Here is a 17,388-nt window from a genome sequence, read left to right as displayed (position 1 = left end):
AAAAAAAATGAGGGCCAAGTGTTGAGTGAGCAGCTTGCATGGAACTTAAAGTATGAGATGTAGCTGTGATGCACTGAAGAAGGATGAGGTCATATATACCTGTGCTCCCAGGTCATTGTAGAGCAGTTTGAGGGCAGTGAGCTGTTCATCCATGGCTTTTGGGTTTTCCGTCTGCTGTTTCTGCACAATCTGCCGGCCTGTTTTTATCACCGTCTCCACCTCCAGTTTCACCTCGCTAAGCAACTTGTAAAGTTTCTATAAATAATAATAAAAACATCGACTTTTCAATAAAAAAAACAAACAATTAGCAATAAACAACGGTCTCAGCTCTCACCATGCAGCCGCTAAGATGAGACTGGATCTTTTCCGGATCGAGATCCTTGACTCCCAGAATGTGCAACTCGGCTTTGGCTCCTTCCAAGACCCTCTTGCAGTCCAACATGCGCTGCTCAAAGTTGGCCGGCTTCTGGAACAGCTGATACTTTGTGGAGATCTCTCTCAGCTTTCTCTGCAGTGGAAGAAGAAAGAAAAAAAATGGTTTGTAAAATTTGTCCGAAAGTACAGGTGGTGCCTGGCCAGAACTGTTTTTTTGGTTGGAGTGGAATAAAGCAGCCATGCACAATTAAGATATTTTCTTCTAAAGCTTCTTCTTTTAAGATACTCTTCCCTTACTTCCTCTAACTCTTCTAATCATTTCCCAAAGTAGAAAAAAACAATCCATATATATATGTAGAGTTTATTTGACGTTTCTAATCTGCAGGTAACTGAGGGAAGCAAAAAAATATCATACATGACATCGGAGCAACACAGTACTTGCAATTCTCCAGTAGGGGTCAGTGTTACCTGCAGCTGGTCCAGCATGGTGCCGCCTTTGGCGGCTTTTCCATCAGCTGTCGAGGGAGGCAAGTTGGCAACGTTCCTCCTCCTCATGTCTTCCACCGTCTGCTCGTGGGCTGCGATCTCTGACCCGATGGTCTAATGAGGAAGACAACCATCAGAATGCCGACATAGAAAATGTTTTTTAAAACACACACACACACACACACACACAAAAAAAAAACTATTTCACTGAACTCAGAGCTACTCGACTAAAAAAAGGGATGTTTGGCTTCCGGGTGACATTTCAAAACGCTACGAACTAAAAAAGAGTTTAACCTTTGGAGGTGAACTTTATTTGATAATGTGATTCATTACAAAAAGCTACAAGATGACATAACAAAAACAAACATGACTCGTTACCGAGACATTGATATTTATTGTTGATTTCTAAATGCCACGTTTGTTTCAACAACTTGTTTTAGATGTAGAAATTCCCAGCACATGCTTCCATTTTCCATTAATTGCATCCAAAGCGAAACATCCCCAAGCTTTTTGTGAGCCGTGTTTGTCACTGGTAGAGTTGCCAACCGTCCCTTAGAATGCAGAATTGTCTCGTATTTGACAATGAAATGATGCGTCCCGTTTTGAGTCAGTACGGGACGGGGTTTGTCCCGTATTTCTGAGTTGTTTCCATAGAGTTAGCGTTCAAAACATAATCTGCGCAGCCGCAGGCAATTCCATTGCGCAACTCATTCACAACAACTGCGTACTGGCTGCGTAGCTAGCATAAAGTATCAATCAGGATTCTCTTCAGCTTTGTTCATTTTTGTAAAAGCCGTCCATTCTGCACTTTATTGATTGTTGTGCAAAAAATATGTTCAATTAAAATATTTCAATACAATTTAAACATTCTGCTTATTTCTAATGTCTATTGGGAAAGCAAAGCAGTTCAAACTATGTGAACCATAGACTTTTTTTTGAGGCCCTATTTTAAGTTGTGATTTACCACTACTGGCAAGCCACTGTGATGGTCATGGCCTCGACCGACGTCTGAATGAAAGTTGGCAACACTAGTCACTGGACCACTCAAAAACTTAGTAGGAAAGCAACAAATTCATCTATCATGGTATCAAGTTTCCGATGCCTTGTGCAGGTCTGAGAGAACGTACCTGCGCCTCCTGCGGAAGCTGGAAGGCGTCGATGCGGTCGGTGAGGTAGGAGGTGAGCGTGTGGTCCAGCTGGCTCAGAGCCTCCTGCAGCGTCTGCAGCGTCTGCTCGTTCTCCTTCAGAGTCTGCAGCTGCTGCTCCAGAGCGATCTGCCTGTTCACCGCCTGTGGGGCGTCAAGACCACGGATCGCACGTTCACAGGGAGTCTCTTTTCAAAGCCACTTACTTCAAGTCCCGAACCCATTAACGGGAGTAAAGGCTGAAGGGAACAGCTGGTATTTTTAATTATTGAATGCCGCACTCAGAAAAGTTGTAACTCATAATTTTCTGTTCGACTCAATGGATTTTTTTTTTTTTTGCAACAAGGCCGGGAAAAACATATCTGTGAAGGTGCTTAAGCAGTGCAAGAGTTTTATTTTTGCGCCTTTTGTCATTTTTAAATCAGGGTCACTCAGCTCCATAAGCATGGCGCTCCATAAAGAAAGGACTAAACGCTCTACCTACATGATAAAACTCCTGTACGAGCCCATTGGGCTTCCTTTCATCCCAGCACCATTGATTTTTTGATGTGTGCTAAATAAATAAATTAAATGAAAATGGATCATAATGTATGACTGCTCGGCTGCAGCTTAAACAGCCCATATTTAAAATTAGATAAGCAATTATTATTTCATAAAATGGTTTTAAACCTTTTAAATGTGAATTATTACAATTCAATTGTAATTTGTGGAACGACGCCTGATCTCAAGGTGATTTCAGTCTGTTTTATTTTGCCTGGTAATGTTTGAGAATAGCAATAAAGTTTAAAAAAAACACACACACACACAAGCTGTCTACACTAAATTTTCAAAATGACAGACAGAAAGCAACACTCAGGGCAAAAAAAATAAACACAAAACAGCACAACGTCAGTCGGAAGCGAGTCAATTATCTTCACTATGCCAGAAAAAGAGAGAGAGAATATTAAAGCAGAATAGACGTTCTCGTCTGGAGCAAAATGATGTCTCCATGTTCCCTGAAGCACCTCACTGACCCCCCCCCATCCCAAAAAAAAAAAAAAAAAAGAGAGTCCTGACCTGGTGGTTGAGCTGCTCGTAGCGGGAGTTAAAGGCCTTCAGCTTCTCGCTAATGAGTTCGTCCAGAATGCCCCCGTCTATCAGCGTCTGACCCAGCTCCCTGATCTGCGTCCGGTTGTCCCCAGGGTGACGCAGCGTGCTCTCCAGAGACTGTAGGTGGAAGAGAGAGGGGGGGGGGGGGGATGCACAGAGAGGATCAGCGAAAAATAAGTCAGGACGGGAGGGGAAAAAAATTAAAAGGGTTTCACCACCAAAAACCGAATGAAAGAGCCAAGAACCAAAACTGAAAGCAAACGCTCGAGAAAGACGGGGGGGGGGGAACGGGATGTTGCCTTCGCTCAGGAGTAGGAGGAAAATAAAAAACAGATGCAGGGCGGATGGATGAGGCGGCAACGCTGCGTGCGCAAGAGACGCTAACTGAGCGAGAAACGAGGGCGGGAGAAAGCCACGGCGCGCGCTGGGTTTTATTGTTGGTGTGTGCGGAGTCGTCAGGCGCGCGTCTCCTTCCCGGAGGTGACAGACAACAAGAGCGAGCCATCCCAACCCACCAGAGGGCTGAGTCTTGTTTATAACAAAAAAAAAGAAAAAAAAGAAAAGTTGTGAGTGTGGGTGAGTTGTTTTGGAGCCTGGAACCAAAAAAAAGGAGAAACACATCAGCATCAGCGCGCGCAGGGGTGTTTGCTGTCTTCGAGGGTCGTCAATTTTCTTCGTCACCGCGCGACGTTACAGGAGCGGCCGTGTGACCAGAGCGGCTCTGACAGCTTGGCCGGCGGCGCTCTACAGATATAGCAGCGGAGTGAGACAATGCTGGAAGAATTTGGGGAGACCAAAGTCAGAGACGAGCAGGGAACAGGCAGGATGTTAAACGCGACCGTGCCGCCGCTGTCGCGCAGATTTCGCGTGTTAGCGCACAAATCCGAACTCCCGTCGAGGTCGCCTTATCCAGCAGCGGCTTTTTCCTCACAGGGAATCCATGTTTGCGAAGGCAGCGAGCCAAGGCCTCGCCGCTTTGACTGGAAATGCGTCACAGTAGCTGCGTTTCCATGACAGTTTGCCGCAAAAATAAATGCAACGCTTGCAAAATTTTGACAAAGTGCTAGCGCATAAGCCATAATTCTCGTAAAATCTCGTCCCGCGAGACCCGACTTTGAGGAGGACGGAGGTACAAAACATTTTGCGCTTTGGGGCATTTTCACTTGCAGTGAACTGGTCACGTGACCCTGTACGTCAAGTGCGGTGACGTGTAAATGCGAAAAAAAAAGTGTTTCAATGACACTTTTGCGACATACCTCTATAACGATACGTCTGATAAACCACCTGATGAGGGCGTAAAAACCTCTAAGCGATATTTGAGAGGTTTAACAGAATAAAATAGACATTCATTTATAGGTAATATCATTAGATACCACTGTTGTGATAATCATCATCATTATTGAGAAAAAAAAAATTATAATTCACAATATTAATGTTAATAACAGTATTATTACATAATAAGCTTCAGGTTCAATGTTTAACACTGCCCCTAGGCAAACAATCATTACTATGACCTGTCATGTATTATTTTACTTTTATTATTATACTCACATAATTTCTCTGAGACTCATCTGAAAGGCCTCCAGTGAGTCCCTGAACTCAAGTCCAACATGAAAATGTTGTGTTGAAAACGTCACTGCATAATACTATTGGTATTATTAGGATGTATGTAAATGGAAACTCTTGGATAGCATGAAGCGTGTTCGGTTTTAAATTGGGATGAGACAATATCCTATAATGATAGTTCTACATATTCTACATTTTTATTTAAGGGCAATTTGTCAGCAAGTGCAGCTCGATGTTTGGTTAGTACGCGTGAATCCAAGGCGCGTGCACGAGTTCCTCGCCGTACCTCCAGAGCTTCAGCGACCGCCTCGGCGCTCTCCGGCAGGTTGTCGCTCGCCGTCACCTTCTCCTCCACAGCGTTTAACCAACTCTCCTCCATGTCCAGGTACTGAAGCAGCTCCATCCAGCAGGACCACACCTCCTAACACACACACACACACACACACAAGCACTATTTAAACAAGGTAGACATATAATATCAAGCAAAAAACACAAAAAAGAAACGACAACAGTGGCATCATGGCCTCGATCTAAAAAAAAAAAAAAAGAGAGAGACACAGTGAGTCGGAAATTCCCATTGCGTTACACTGTGCGGAAAACATTCTTGTGTTAACTTCCACTAAATTGCAAATCCCAGTTGGACAACAACAAGATGATGACTAATAGACTTCAGGCGAGGAACAAACATGAGCTAGCCGGGCGACACGCGCAACCTTCAGCCAGCAGAGTCTCAGGAGATGATAATCGAAATAAGTGCCTCCAACTCGGGAGTTTCGCACTCGCAGATTAGCTGCAAAGGAGCGGCGCCCTTTCCCGACCCTCCCCCCCCAATTAAGATGAAAATTAAGAAAAGGCGGCCCACGATGTGACACATCGCATGAACCCAAATGTCACTCCGCCGCTTAACAAGGAGAGCTCCGAGTTTGACAGACGAAATCGGGCCGCCCATGCGTGATGTTTGAATAATGAATGTGTGTCACGCTGTTTTCCTTTCGTCTTCTTCTTTTTTTTTTTTTCTTTTTTTTTTTTTATTAAACAGCGAGCAAAGCAGTTGAACTTGAGGCTCGAAGCCGAACGCAACCTCAAAGCCGAGGCTCTCGCGTCTCTCGCCCTGCTCAACTAGCTGCGGCATTTTCACCGGCGGCACGAACAGCAACTGCGTAACGCTCAGCCGTCCCACCGTACCTCCAGGGTGTGACACTTGCTCTTGAAGCGGTCGCACAGCTTGTGGTAATTGGCCAGGACGCCCTCCAGCTCCGAGGTCAACTGCTGCCCGCCGGCTCTGGCGGAGGGCGGCGACCGGGACACGAGCAGGTGGATGCTGTCCTTCAGGATCTTCACCTTCACCTCCTTCTGCAGCACGTCGTCCTTGGCCCTCTGAACGAAGAGAGGGTGAACGCGGCAGAAGACGGTTTGGATTCACGCAATGCTTTCCGAGGCCAAAGAATCAAAGCTTAAAGTGACCCTTGTAGGGGAGAATTCAGAGCCGCCTGCCTAACAATGCGCCTTCTCGTCTGCCAATTAACCAACTGCGGAAAGAAAGTTGCAAATCAGCCCTTTGTGATGTCACAGAATTGACAGACCACTAGAAAATGTGCTCATAAGATGATTTCGTCTGGGATTAATAACTTTAACTGAACATTGGAATCAGCAGTGAAAAAACAAAAATGTGTGGTTTGGGCCCTTTTAGTGTTTTTATCATTTCTAAAAGTCCTGACACACCAGCAAATAGGCAAATTTCGCTCTCTGGTTTGTAAGAAAGGACCTTCAACCTTCTCACCTTCATCTCCTCCAGCGACGCCTCCAACTCCTCCGGACCCTTGTACTCAAAGTCCCTCATGAGGAACTCCTCGTCCACCTGGGCCATCCACTCCTGCATCTCCGCCAGGTCCTTCCTTAGGTTCACCTGCTTCTCCTGCAACTCCGCCACTCGTTCCTGGTGGCTCAGCAGCTGCAGGAGTCAAGACAAGGCAACTCAACGACTGAAAAACCTCTAAAATTAAGTTCAGAAGACAATGTAATGTGAAATTATATAAAAAACATGATTGATGAACATGATTCTTAAATACAGAAGCAGAAATATTCATATTCATACCTTCTTGCTGAGTGAGCCCCATCTATCCTGACACTTGTCCAACTTATCCTGCCCCCAACTGTCCAGACCTGGCACTGCGGTCCCTTGCACGGCGCTCACATTTTCTCCCATCTGTTTCAACGAACTTTCTACTGACTCCATCTCATTCACGTACTCCTTTAAAAGAGAGGCAGACGAAAGGTTTTCGCCTAAATGGCCAAAAATCAACAGGAAACTGAGCTTTTTCTGCTGCAAGGTTTGGTTTCTGAACCTTGCACTGGCTGAGCTCCTCCTGAAGATTCTCTTTGGCACCACACGCGGCGGTGTCACGAGACATCATCTCCTGAACTCCGTCCAACCAACCTTCCACTTCCACCAAACGCACCTGAAATGCCGAACGCATTGGAAAAGAGTCAATCCCGAGGTTTAATTAAAAACTTCCCCCGCCTGCAGCTAGCTACCTGATTGTCCTTCATGCTTCCCAGGATGCACTTCAGCGTGGCCAGCTCGTCTCGCGCGCTGGAGGACAGCTTGCTCCACCTCTCCAGCTCCGCAGAATCGGAGGCTTGTTGTGTTTGCTCAATCTCCAGGCACAGGGCCTGGCAGGAGAAGACACATGAGCTGCACATAAGTCGGAGACAAACATGGAAATTTTCATCAACAGCAACGGCGGCAGGCAGTGAGTCATCAATTTGGATGGGAACTGTCCTGCTTTTCACCGAGACCGACGAACGTCCCCATTATCGGCAAAGAAAAAACAATGTTCCTGAAAAATTTGTTCAATTAAATGTTTTATTTTATTTGCAACTTCTCTAGATGGGTCCGGGTCTTGCCAAGACGTTTCTGATAGTTTATGTTTAAATTTTACAATGTTACGCGCACATCGCGAACTGCGAGTACGACCAAATACGGTGAGTTTCCTGTCGTAAGACAGAGCGCTGGCACTGACAGCCCAGTGGTGGTTTGAGGCTGCACAGCTTGATAATAAAATCAACCGACATGTTAATGATATCAGACTGGAGTTTGCTTTTAGGCACTGTGGCATGCATTTGCAACGAGTTCATGTTAGTATGGGCTTTTCTTTCTTTTTTTTTTAACCATTTATAATTGCGCGTTAGCTGACGTTAATGCAGCATAATTCATTTGTTTTCCCCTCATCTGGAAGTGAAATTTTAAAGCCCCGTTTCTTTTTAATTTCAAACTCAACCACGCAACCAGTGCTGACGTACAGTAAACATACCAACACCAGACCTAATCAAGTCAATTAGTACAATATCGTGAAGCAAAAGTGGAAACGGCTGGCAAAGATTATAATTTGATGCGTGTTGCCTCTTGAGAAGTATCAGGTTCAGGTTTAAATGGTTCGGGTTTAGGTTTATTAGAGCCATTTCAACAGTAAAATAGCTGATAGGAATATGCTTTGGTACGCTCAAGTTAATGACAACACAATATAATATGTACAGCATATTGTACAATAAAACAATATGTAATATTTATATTAGATCAAAGGACAGAAAATCAGATTTCTGAAGTTTTTCTCCTCATCAAACCAACTTCAACGACAGCTATAAAGTTTATGGCATAATGAAACTAAACTATTGAAGTAGAGCATAAGCAGAGGCATTGGCTATTCAAAGGATTATTTCCGATGCCCTCACTGTATATTGTGCAGGATCTTTTTACGTTATACCGTTGTTTGTGTTGAGCCAGACAATCCCAATTTTTTTGCGCCCCCAACATTGGCAATTTTGCTTTAAACTAAAAAAAAAAAGCTAAACACAGTCGCGTTTCAGCCCGGACCATCCGGCATTATTAGGCTAATGGGGATCACGGACGCTGTCACGAGGTTGTGTGTGGCAGCCGTCAGGCTGACTGACTGGTTGAGTGGCTCCACACGGAGCTGTTCGGAGCTGCGGCTGTATGCACGGGCACGCTGCCCAGAATGTGCTGAATAACACACGGGAGCGCGCATGCACACACACACACACACACTTTCCCCGACAAGCCCCCCCCCCATCTGAAAGCGATAACAAGAGCTGGGACGGAGAGCCGCATTCCAGCAAAGGATGGACAAGAGGAGGCGCACACGCGCACACGCGCACACACACACACACACACACACACACACACACACACACACACACACACACACACACACACACACACACACACAGAGACAGACAGAGTAGCAAACCAAACTCAAAGCCCAACACACACACACACACACGCAGATGGCAAACGGCATACCATGGCGTGCACACTACACACACACACACACCCTTTGATACAGTGCAGAGGGAGGTGACGGCCTGATAAAGAGGGCTATTGTGTGGCGGGGGTGGAAAAAAAAAGAAAAGAAAAACTGACAGCAGACGGAGATTAACACTCACTCTGATATACGTTGGGAGCAGTAAGACAGACAGACAAACAAACAACGTGACTGGAGACAATAAACCGCACGGAGGTCACGGGGTCGCCCCGGTACAGGCTGTGGCAGGCAGTTAACGCCGCCCCGAGACAAAGCCTGCAAATATGATTTATTATCGGCAAAAACTTTTTGGAGGCGCTCGGTGGGTAAGCAGTAGACGCAGGAGAAACACGGTAAATCAAAAGAACATAGGAAAATATATCAGAACTAGTGATGCAAATGATCGATTAATTCATTAATCATTAGTTGATTGATTAATTGATAAGGAACGATTTTTCCTGAGAACCTAAATTTCACAATGAAAAATGTGTAAGGAACACCTTATTTTAACCCTTAACTAATGTTGAGGTTCCAATGAGACCCATTTTTCCATTAGAGAACAGTAAAAGCACCCGAAACATTTCTCCTCTGACTTTAAGTTGACTTCTAATGGGTCATATTTAAATTTTTTTCAGAGAAAAGTTGTTTAAAAGTAACTTGTTCTAGGTATACTGTATCATGACCATCACAGGTGAATTAATATTTCCTGCCATTGCACCGTTATAATGATACTAACTACCCGTGTAAAAAATATTCAATTAATTGCGACTAATTTATTGTAATCGACTAAATTCTTAATCGACAATTAATCGATCGTTGATTAATTGTTAACATTCCTAATCAGAACAGAAGCAGACCAGCAGTTTTGAAGAATTAAAACTACAGAAAGGAGGAGCAAAATCATATTCATAAACAAAGTGGGGTCAATGGATGCGCTTCCATAAAATCTTTAAAAGTGCATTAAGGAGACATTCGCATAGGAAATTTTACAGAAAGAGCCTAATCAAAACAACTCGCTCTAATTAACAATACAAAGTTTGTCTTTCTCCGAGTCCCGCTGACCCGTGATGCTCCGCCCCCTCACCTGCGTTCGCTCCACTGCCGCCTCGGCGGTGGGGACGTCCACCACGCCGTCTCTCAGGGTGGTCAGCCTGGCCTCCAGACCCTCCACCGGGCTCGGCGCGAGCTTGGCAGCCTCGAGAGCGGCCAGAGCTGGATTCATTAGAGGGAACACACAACACTGGGGTTCATTAAGCGACCAGGGATTCTGCATAAGCACTTGAGCAGCAGGTATTCAGGTTTCATGATTAATATGTCAAAAAAAGAAGGCAACAGATATCCAGGACACAGCGTCATTAGCCCTCTGTTTATAGCCAACGGAATCTGTTTCACACATGAATTCACTTAACACCAAATTTTCGAATTTTTATTTTCCATTTGAGAATAAGTGAAGCCCAATCACGTGCTGCAGATGCCCTAAATAACCGAGAAACTGCTTAATTCAGCCCACTGTTTACAGCCTTCTGCTAAAACCAGCAGCTTCAGCTTTGTTGCTTTCATAAAACCTGAGAAAAAAAAACTAAAACATGACACAGTCTGGCTTGTGGTTGCGCTCACTGACCTGGACAGAGCTGTCAGTGCCCCTTGTGTTGTCAAAAGGTGCACTGTGCACTCCCTACGGACAATTTTTTTTTTTTTGGGCACAATACGGGACCTTATTAGATTTGCCCAGTGAGCTGTTTTCTTTATTTCAATTAATTTAGCCAAGCAGCTTCGACTTGTGGCGACCTCCACTTCGGTCCGACGGCTGCTCCTCCCCGCATGCGTCGCACTCCTTCGCTGCCTCTCCGCCAGCATTTTAATTAGCGGGTGATTTAGTGTGAACCCGACCCGGCTGTGTTTACACACACAAAGAGCGGAGAAGGAGCGTAACCAGGGGACGGCGGGGAGGAGGAGGAGCAGAGCAAGGCCCCGGCGGGAGGCCGAAACACCCTCCGGCAGAAAGAAAATGGTTTTCTTTGGCTTTTATCCAGGTCCACACTGTCATAAAAGCCCCAGAGGACACACACACACACACACTCACACGCATGCATGTGTGCACACTTACAAACTAACTCCTACGGTCAGGGACAGAGTGAGCAACATCGGTCGGCCTTTCACACACTTACTTTTTTTTTTAGAAAATCCAGCGATAAAACGGTGACTGATTTTCAGGACCGTGGGTCCAAGTCACGTTGTCAGGTAGAGACGGCGATCATAGAAAAACAATCCAACACACTCAAACACACGCAAAGGTTTTTGCCAGGAGGCCATATATGGGCATCATCGACTTGCTCGCTGCTGGCCGAGGGGGATTCGTATAAAATCAGCCCCGCTGATCCCCAGGTAATCAGCGGTTCAGCCTGTAAAACCTTTAAATGCTGCGATGAGAACCGGAGGAGATTGAAGACTCTTTGTTTTAGCGAAAATCTCCCGTCGCTCACATCTTGACGTCTTTCTAACAAGGGGGGAAACGTTGATACTTTCTGCTTCCTTAACTGAGTTGAGGCGTTCAGACTAGCAGCCAAACTCCTATTTTTAGCCTGATTTTTAGACGCCTTCGCTCCGACGTCGTTGCGTCGGCAACCTGTCTGATGGGTCAGTAATGTGGTCCAGTCTGAACAGAGCCAGATCCAATTTGGACACTTGCTAAAAAAAAAACCAGTGTGGACAGTCAGCCCTATAAAATCGGATTTGAGACGGAATCTGATTTGAATCAGATTCGCCTGCAGTCTGAACGCAGCCTTAACGGCCCCATATTTTGTAATGTCATAAACAACATACAATGCAATGAAGCAGGTTCAATAAAGCAACAGCTTGTCGCTAAAAATCTTACAGGAGGCTGTAAACAGAAGGCTAAATGTAGAACTCACCCAAAGGCTCCTCCACAAGATATTTTGGGACCTTTTGCAAAAAACTATATTGACCTAGCTGGGCAAAAAGTACCTTTGTTGACTTCCTCCTCTCTGTTCTGGAGCCACTGCCGTGTGGAGGCATGATGCTCCGAAACCACCACAAACGTGTCTTTGAGAGAGGGCACGGCCCCCAGGGAGCGCACTTCAGCCGACAGGCGCTCCAGTCGTGGGCCGAGGGCGGCGACCTCTCCCAGGCGGCCCTGAAGAGGGAGAAGATTATAGTTTTCTGTTTCAGTCATTATATGTGGAGGGGGGGGGGGGGGGGATTGCATACTGCGTACATATCTGCGCACATTGGGGATTACATAACGGTGGCACAAAACAAGTGAATGACCTTGAAACCAAGTTGTATCGATCGTATTGTGTTCATCTTACAAGTGTTGAAGCGAAACTGCTCCACTGGAAGTCAATACAGCAGTTTCTTTTCGTAGTGTAAATACTTTATTGTTCAGTTCAATACTGCTGAGAGTTTTATTCATCAGACTTTTTTGCAACTCTATGCAACTATGAGCTGCATCACAATCTTCCCCCGTGATAGTTTGAGAAAACTGTAATATTTATGAAACTATCTGCAATGCATGAGCTCGACCGGGAGGGGGGACGTCGGTGATGAAATTCAAATAGGAGGCGCTCGATTCTCACCTGACACTCCCCGCTGTCGCTCCTCAGCTCGGCCTCGTCGCCCTGCTTCTCTGCCGCCGCCGCGGTCGAGTCCAGCCAGAGGTCCTGTTGGTCCAGGGCCTGGTTGAGGTCGGCCAGCTCCAGCGACGCCGCCCCGACTCGGTTGTGGGTGTCGACCCGCTCGGCGGCCGCCTGCAGCTCCCTGCCGCACACGTCCCACTCGGTCTGGAGCAGGTCCACGTCCGTCCTCATGGATTCCAGACACACTCCTTCTGCAGCGTCAAAGTGTCAGAACAAAACACCAAAATGTTCAATAAAGCCAGTTTCCGTCGGCCCCTGCAGGCCTTGAAACTTTTACCACACAAACACAATCACATCCAATGAAACAGACAAATAAACAGCTTCACTCCGGGAATAGCAAGCAGCTGTAGGATGAAAAATACACTGGAATCTTAATATAAAACACACTTTGAATAGATTTTGCACCAGTATGCATATATAAATATGCAGCAGCAGTCCAGGAATACAGTATGAAAGAATTTGATATGAATAATTAATATTACTTCGCAACCAGTTTAGTTTATTGGTGTATTTTATCATCCCTACCCCTCTCCAGTTGTTCGATGAGGCCTCGTCCCTCCTGAGTGACCTGACTCACAGCAGCTTCCTTTGCTCTGAGCTCTGATTCCAAACCCTGACGTCATGGGAATGCAAATGCAGATTAAATATTATTGTTGGGACACACATGTACCGAAACTTGGGACGGTTCAAAGCCAGCAGCTTCACCTTGAGCTGTGCCTCCAGGTCTGGTGCATCGGCGGCGGACGGTGGGTCCGCCGTCGCCAGCGCCTGAGCCGACGACTTCCAAGTTCTGATCCAGCTCAGGAAGTCAGTGAGCTTCTGTTCGTACCTAAAACACAAACAATACAGCGCGTTTTCTCAGATTTTGGAGGGTTTTTTATTTTTTTTAAGGCATCAGACGGTATTTCTTACTTTGTCTTCACTTCTGCGTCCATCTCCAGCAGCCGCTTCTTCGGCGGAGCAGGCGGAGTCAACTCCTGGTCGGCGACTTCTGTGGCCATCTCCATGGCGACCTGCTCGTCCACCTGCGTTACCCCAGCGTCCGTCACAGCCTCCATCACCTTGACGAAAAAGTGGAGTGGAATTTGTGAGCTGCGGTTACTTTTCAGCGACGTGTGAAAATGGAAAAAGAACAGGCGCGCACCTGGAAGGAGCAGTCCTCCAGTTTCTGCACCAGGTTGTCCCATCTGTGCGTCAGCTCCTCGGTGTCGGCCTCGATCTTGGCTCCCGCCTCGGGGCTCCTCAGCAGTGCCGTCGCGTCCTGTCCCGCGTCAGACAGCTGGTCCAGGGTCCTCCTCTTCTTTTCCATGTCTTCCTTTAATATCTACACACGCCGGCAAAATGTGAAGTGAATTGGCCTCACTTCGCCTGCTCCAAATACCACGACCGACGACGGTCCACTTACGGCTAATCGTCGCACGTTGGTGTTCATTTCACCCGGGTCTTTGAAGTTGCTGGTCCGAACTTCGCTCAAGGCCTCTTCTTTCTCTGCCAACCACTCTCTGAATAGACTCTGAAGATGAGGCGGGAGAGTGGATTAATTCTCCTGACGAACAGACATCAAACTCAAAATTGACAAACAAGATCCAGGACGAAATGAAGTAAACGGACTAAATTGCATTTAAAACAGCAGTTTTCAATGGAGCGCATAGGCTGGATGTCAAACTTCATCTGGGATTTAGGGCAAGAGTCCCTCATGCAAAAATTATACAATTTATGCAGGGCTTTGTATGCATATTTGTATGCTTCGTATAGAAATGACGGATCCTTCTTCAAGAAACGATGAACATGACACGCGTTAGAAGGAGGTCAAAGGTCCTACCTGGTCCGATTGAAGCTGCTGCCACACCAGGAGGACCTCCTGCAGCTTGTGCCACCTCTCCTCTGTCCAGCGACACACAGCGGCCCAACGTTCACCCAAAGACTGCATAAAAAGAACAAAAAAACATCTTCAGAACCACAATGTGAGGCAAATTTCAAAGTACAGTCCGGTTATTGCATGTTTACATGATTTAATGAGGGACTCGAGAGGAGAACACTGTTGTGTTGTTTTTGTCATGATGTCATAGAAAGTTGCTGCATTTAAGCGTCTAAGCGGGAAATGTTAAGATGGTGGTGTTAATCTTCGTAAATTGTAAAAATTCAACTGACCTGCAGTTGCTCCTCCAGGACAGCGGTGGCACTCTCGCCACTGTTCTCATCCACCACCACCACCATGTGCGTCAGCGAGTTCACCTTCACCTGCTCCGCCTCCAGGTCGTTCTGAAGCTCCTGGAGTGGGAGAAAGCAGGCAGACCTGAGTTAATGCAGTGACATATTACACGCCGACGGAGCCGACAGCTGAACAGCAACATCGCCGCAACAACGAGACAACTATGCCAAGTCAAAAGTGCAGCGGTGAGGGAGAGCGAGTTTACTTTGTGCTGCTCTATCCGCTCCTTGTAGACTCCTAGGTCTTTGGCTGGCAGCTCGGTCTCGATCTTCATGATTCGCTCCTCGGTCTGCGACAGCCAATCGGAGAGCTGCTGCAGCTGCTGCTGCTGGAGATCCATCAGGACCTCGTGGAGCCTGGAGGGCAGAGATAACACCTGGTTGTTTCACCGGCTCACGGTAACTCATGAAACTCTACTTGGTGGAATTTTATCAGCAAAAAAAAGACGATGCAGAGTTTGGAATAAATGGCTAATTAAGCTATAAAAGAGTTCTGTGTTGGCTGCTACACACAAGCTTAATCGTTTATTTCTAGGTTGCATTAGGGGTGGGATTTAGTTCAAATTTAGTTCAGGTTGAGGAGAGGTGCATTTTGGTAAAGGGTAAAATTAGGGCTTTAGGTTTGGCTGCACAAAAGAACAGAAAATTGCAGCAAGGAAATGTTAGTCCTCGCAAAAATAGCAAGTGCAGTGTGCGTCGTAAACCTTTTGCAGCACAAACTAATAATGCCTTGAGGGGCCCAAGCCTTATCAGCTGTGTTGCCACTGCACAGGGGGAAACAATAAATATCGAGGGGTCAACAGTGACACTGAAGGGGGAAAAATGAATTTCCTCCCAGATTCTAATAATAGACTGGCAATCGCGACAGCGCTCAAATGGACTTGATTTTTTTCCTCTTTTCTTTGCTTTTAAAATGCCTCATCACGACAAAACAATGACAACATCTCCAGTCAGATTTCCATTATGTCCACTGCCTCCACGGCCATCTGTTTCCGTTCCCAACAAAACATCAGTTTTAGCCGGGAGCTAAAAGCAATTTTTTTGGGGGAAAAGGCCGCAAACACAGGGCTAAATGCTCTGTTTTCTGGAGCAGAAATCTCTCAATGGCTCTCAAAATTAATTGTGAATCTATATTGTGACTGAAACAGGTATAATGTGGACTCTTTAAAGCTTTTATGCGTTTTGTATCAACAGGACAAGGTCTAGAGTTTCTGATGAATTAACATCAACTCTTCAGGACCGAATCGGCTGTTTCTGCTGAGTGCTTCTGCTGTGTGTGTGTGTGTGTGTGTGTGTGTGTGTGTGTGTGTGTGTGTGTGTGTGTGTGTGTGTGTGTGTGCGTCTACCTGGCCTGGCGGTCCATGCTGGCCACTCGCAGGCTCTCCCAGCGCGAGTTGAGGAGGCTCATCTGTTCGCGGATTTCATCCTCCTCCTCCTCCGTCAGGTTGCCCTGGGCTATGAGCTGGTTACCTGCTTGGAGCACGTTACCCACGCTGCTCTGGTGCGCCGTCAGCTCCATCATGAAGTCCTTGGAGGAGGAGGAAACAGTTGTGACAGAAAGTCTATGCATATTCAGCAATTGTTTTAAAATGTTTTCTTGCGGACACTTGAATAATAAATGCTTGTCACAAAACAACCTTGAGGGAGAAAAAAACAGATAATAAATCATACTTCTCCTACTTTTTTATATATATAATTTAAGCAAAAACAAGTCAAACGCTGAAGGCCCTAAAAGCCTGCTTACATAACGTGCGTTGGGCATCTGGTGCCCGCAAACCACAACATACATCTGGAAGTATTTCTACCATTCTGAACCTTCGTGCACTCAGTAAAAGACTTGATAAAGCCCCACGGAAGCACTGGGCATCAACTCTCTGCTCCTGTATTTGCAAATGTTGCTGTAGCAACAGTCAGACAAGGCTGTGAACGAGAAAATTATCAGCAGTCACTCAGGATTAGCGAACTGAGGCGGAAAAAACCAACGAGAGGGAAGAAATGTCCATCAGGTCCTGCAAAATACATCTTTTACATTCCTTTTAAAAGGAACAGCTTTTGGCCTGTTTGTGTATGCATTACACAACCATATGAGGAAATTAAGTGCTCACTGGACATCTGAACAATCAGGAATTGCACACTGCTGGACATCTGAACAATCAGGAATTGCACACTGCCCCTTGGGGACAAATAAAAAATTTTTGAATTTGAATTTTGAACTTGAAAGTGTGAATTAATAGGCCAAAGCAATTCCCATTAATTCCATTGTGGCCCAAATATCGCAGGTGAACTTTGAATAGTATTACTTTCAGGTCTCAGGGCCGACTTCCAGCGTTTGACCTGCATTGCAGAAATCACACTTCACAAACATCCAGATTTCTGCAATGGGAGTGCTGCCAAAGCCCTTTTTCACACACATGCATGGGCACAAGCCCTGCAACCAGCCTACTCAAGAAGCCACTAAGTAAGCTCCCTCATGAGCTTAGCATTCCCAGCATGCACCGGGTACGCACAGTTGCACAGGCCTTGATCAGTGGCGAGTGT

At 46.1% G+C, this 17,388-nt stretch overlaps 1 protein-coding gene across 10 annotated transcripts in view; it reads right to left on the bottom strand.

Moving 5' to 3' along the window:
* Positions 1-17,388, bottom strand: part of utrn (utrophin) — a 174,958-nt gene that overhangs the window by 125,730 nt on the left and 31,840 nt on the right. For all 10 annotated transcript variants that reach the window (XM_076013511.1, XM_076013516.1, XM_076013512.1 and 7 more), the window contains 23 exons: positions 16,197-16,378; positions 15,057-15,207; positions 14,791-14,910; positions 14,462-14,563; positions 14,045-14,152; positions 13,784-13,963; positions 13,552-13,700; positions 13,345-13,468; positions 13,165-13,252; positions 12,580-12,830; positions 11,969-12,137; positions 10,068-10,195; positions 7,197-7,334; positions 7,007-7,120; positions 6,757-6,912; positions 6,442-6,612; positions 5,847-6,038; positions 4,948-5,082; positions 3,063-3,212; positions 1,989-2,150; positions 844-975; positions 335-508; positions 100-255 (listed from right to left, as the gene is read on the bottom strand). In XM_076013511.1, coding sequence (XP_075869626.1) covers positions 100-255; positions 335-508; positions 844-975; positions 1,989-2,150; positions 3,063-3,212; positions 4,948-5,082; positions 5,847-6,038; positions 6,442-6,612; positions 6,757-6,912; positions 7,007-7,120; positions 7,197-7,334; positions 10,068-10,195; positions 11,969-12,137; positions 12,580-12,830; positions 13,165-13,252; positions 13,345-13,468; positions 13,552-13,700; positions 13,784-13,963; positions 14,045-14,152; positions 14,462-14,563; positions 14,791-14,910; positions 15,057-15,207; positions 16,197-16,378 — 3,432 coding nt within the window. The remainder of the gene's footprint in view (positions 1-99; positions 256-334; positions 509-843; positions 976-1,988; positions 2,151-3,062; positions 3,213-4,947; positions 5,083-5,846; positions 6,039-6,441; positions 6,613-6,756; positions 6,913-7,006; positions 7,121-7,196; positions 7,335-10,067; positions 10,196-11,968; positions 12,138-12,579; positions 12,831-13,164; positions 13,253-13,344; positions 13,469-13,551; positions 13,701-13,783; positions 13,964-14,044; positions 14,153-14,461; positions 14,564-14,790; positions 14,911-15,056; positions 15,208-16,196; positions 16,379-17,388) is intronic.

This window comes from Nelusetta ayraudi, unplaced genomic scaffold (genome assembly GCF_046127955.1).
Source record: "Nelusetta ayraudi isolate G7.1 ecotype Tasmania unplaced genomic scaffold, CSIRO-AGI_Nayr_v1 ptg000151l, whole genome shotgun sequence".
NCBI lineage: Eukaryota > Metazoa > Chordata > Actinopteri > Tetraodontiformes > Monacanthidae > Nelusetta > Nelusetta ayraudi.
Note: the sequence above shows the minus strand (reverse complement) of the source record. Positions and strands in the feature narration are given on the sequence as shown.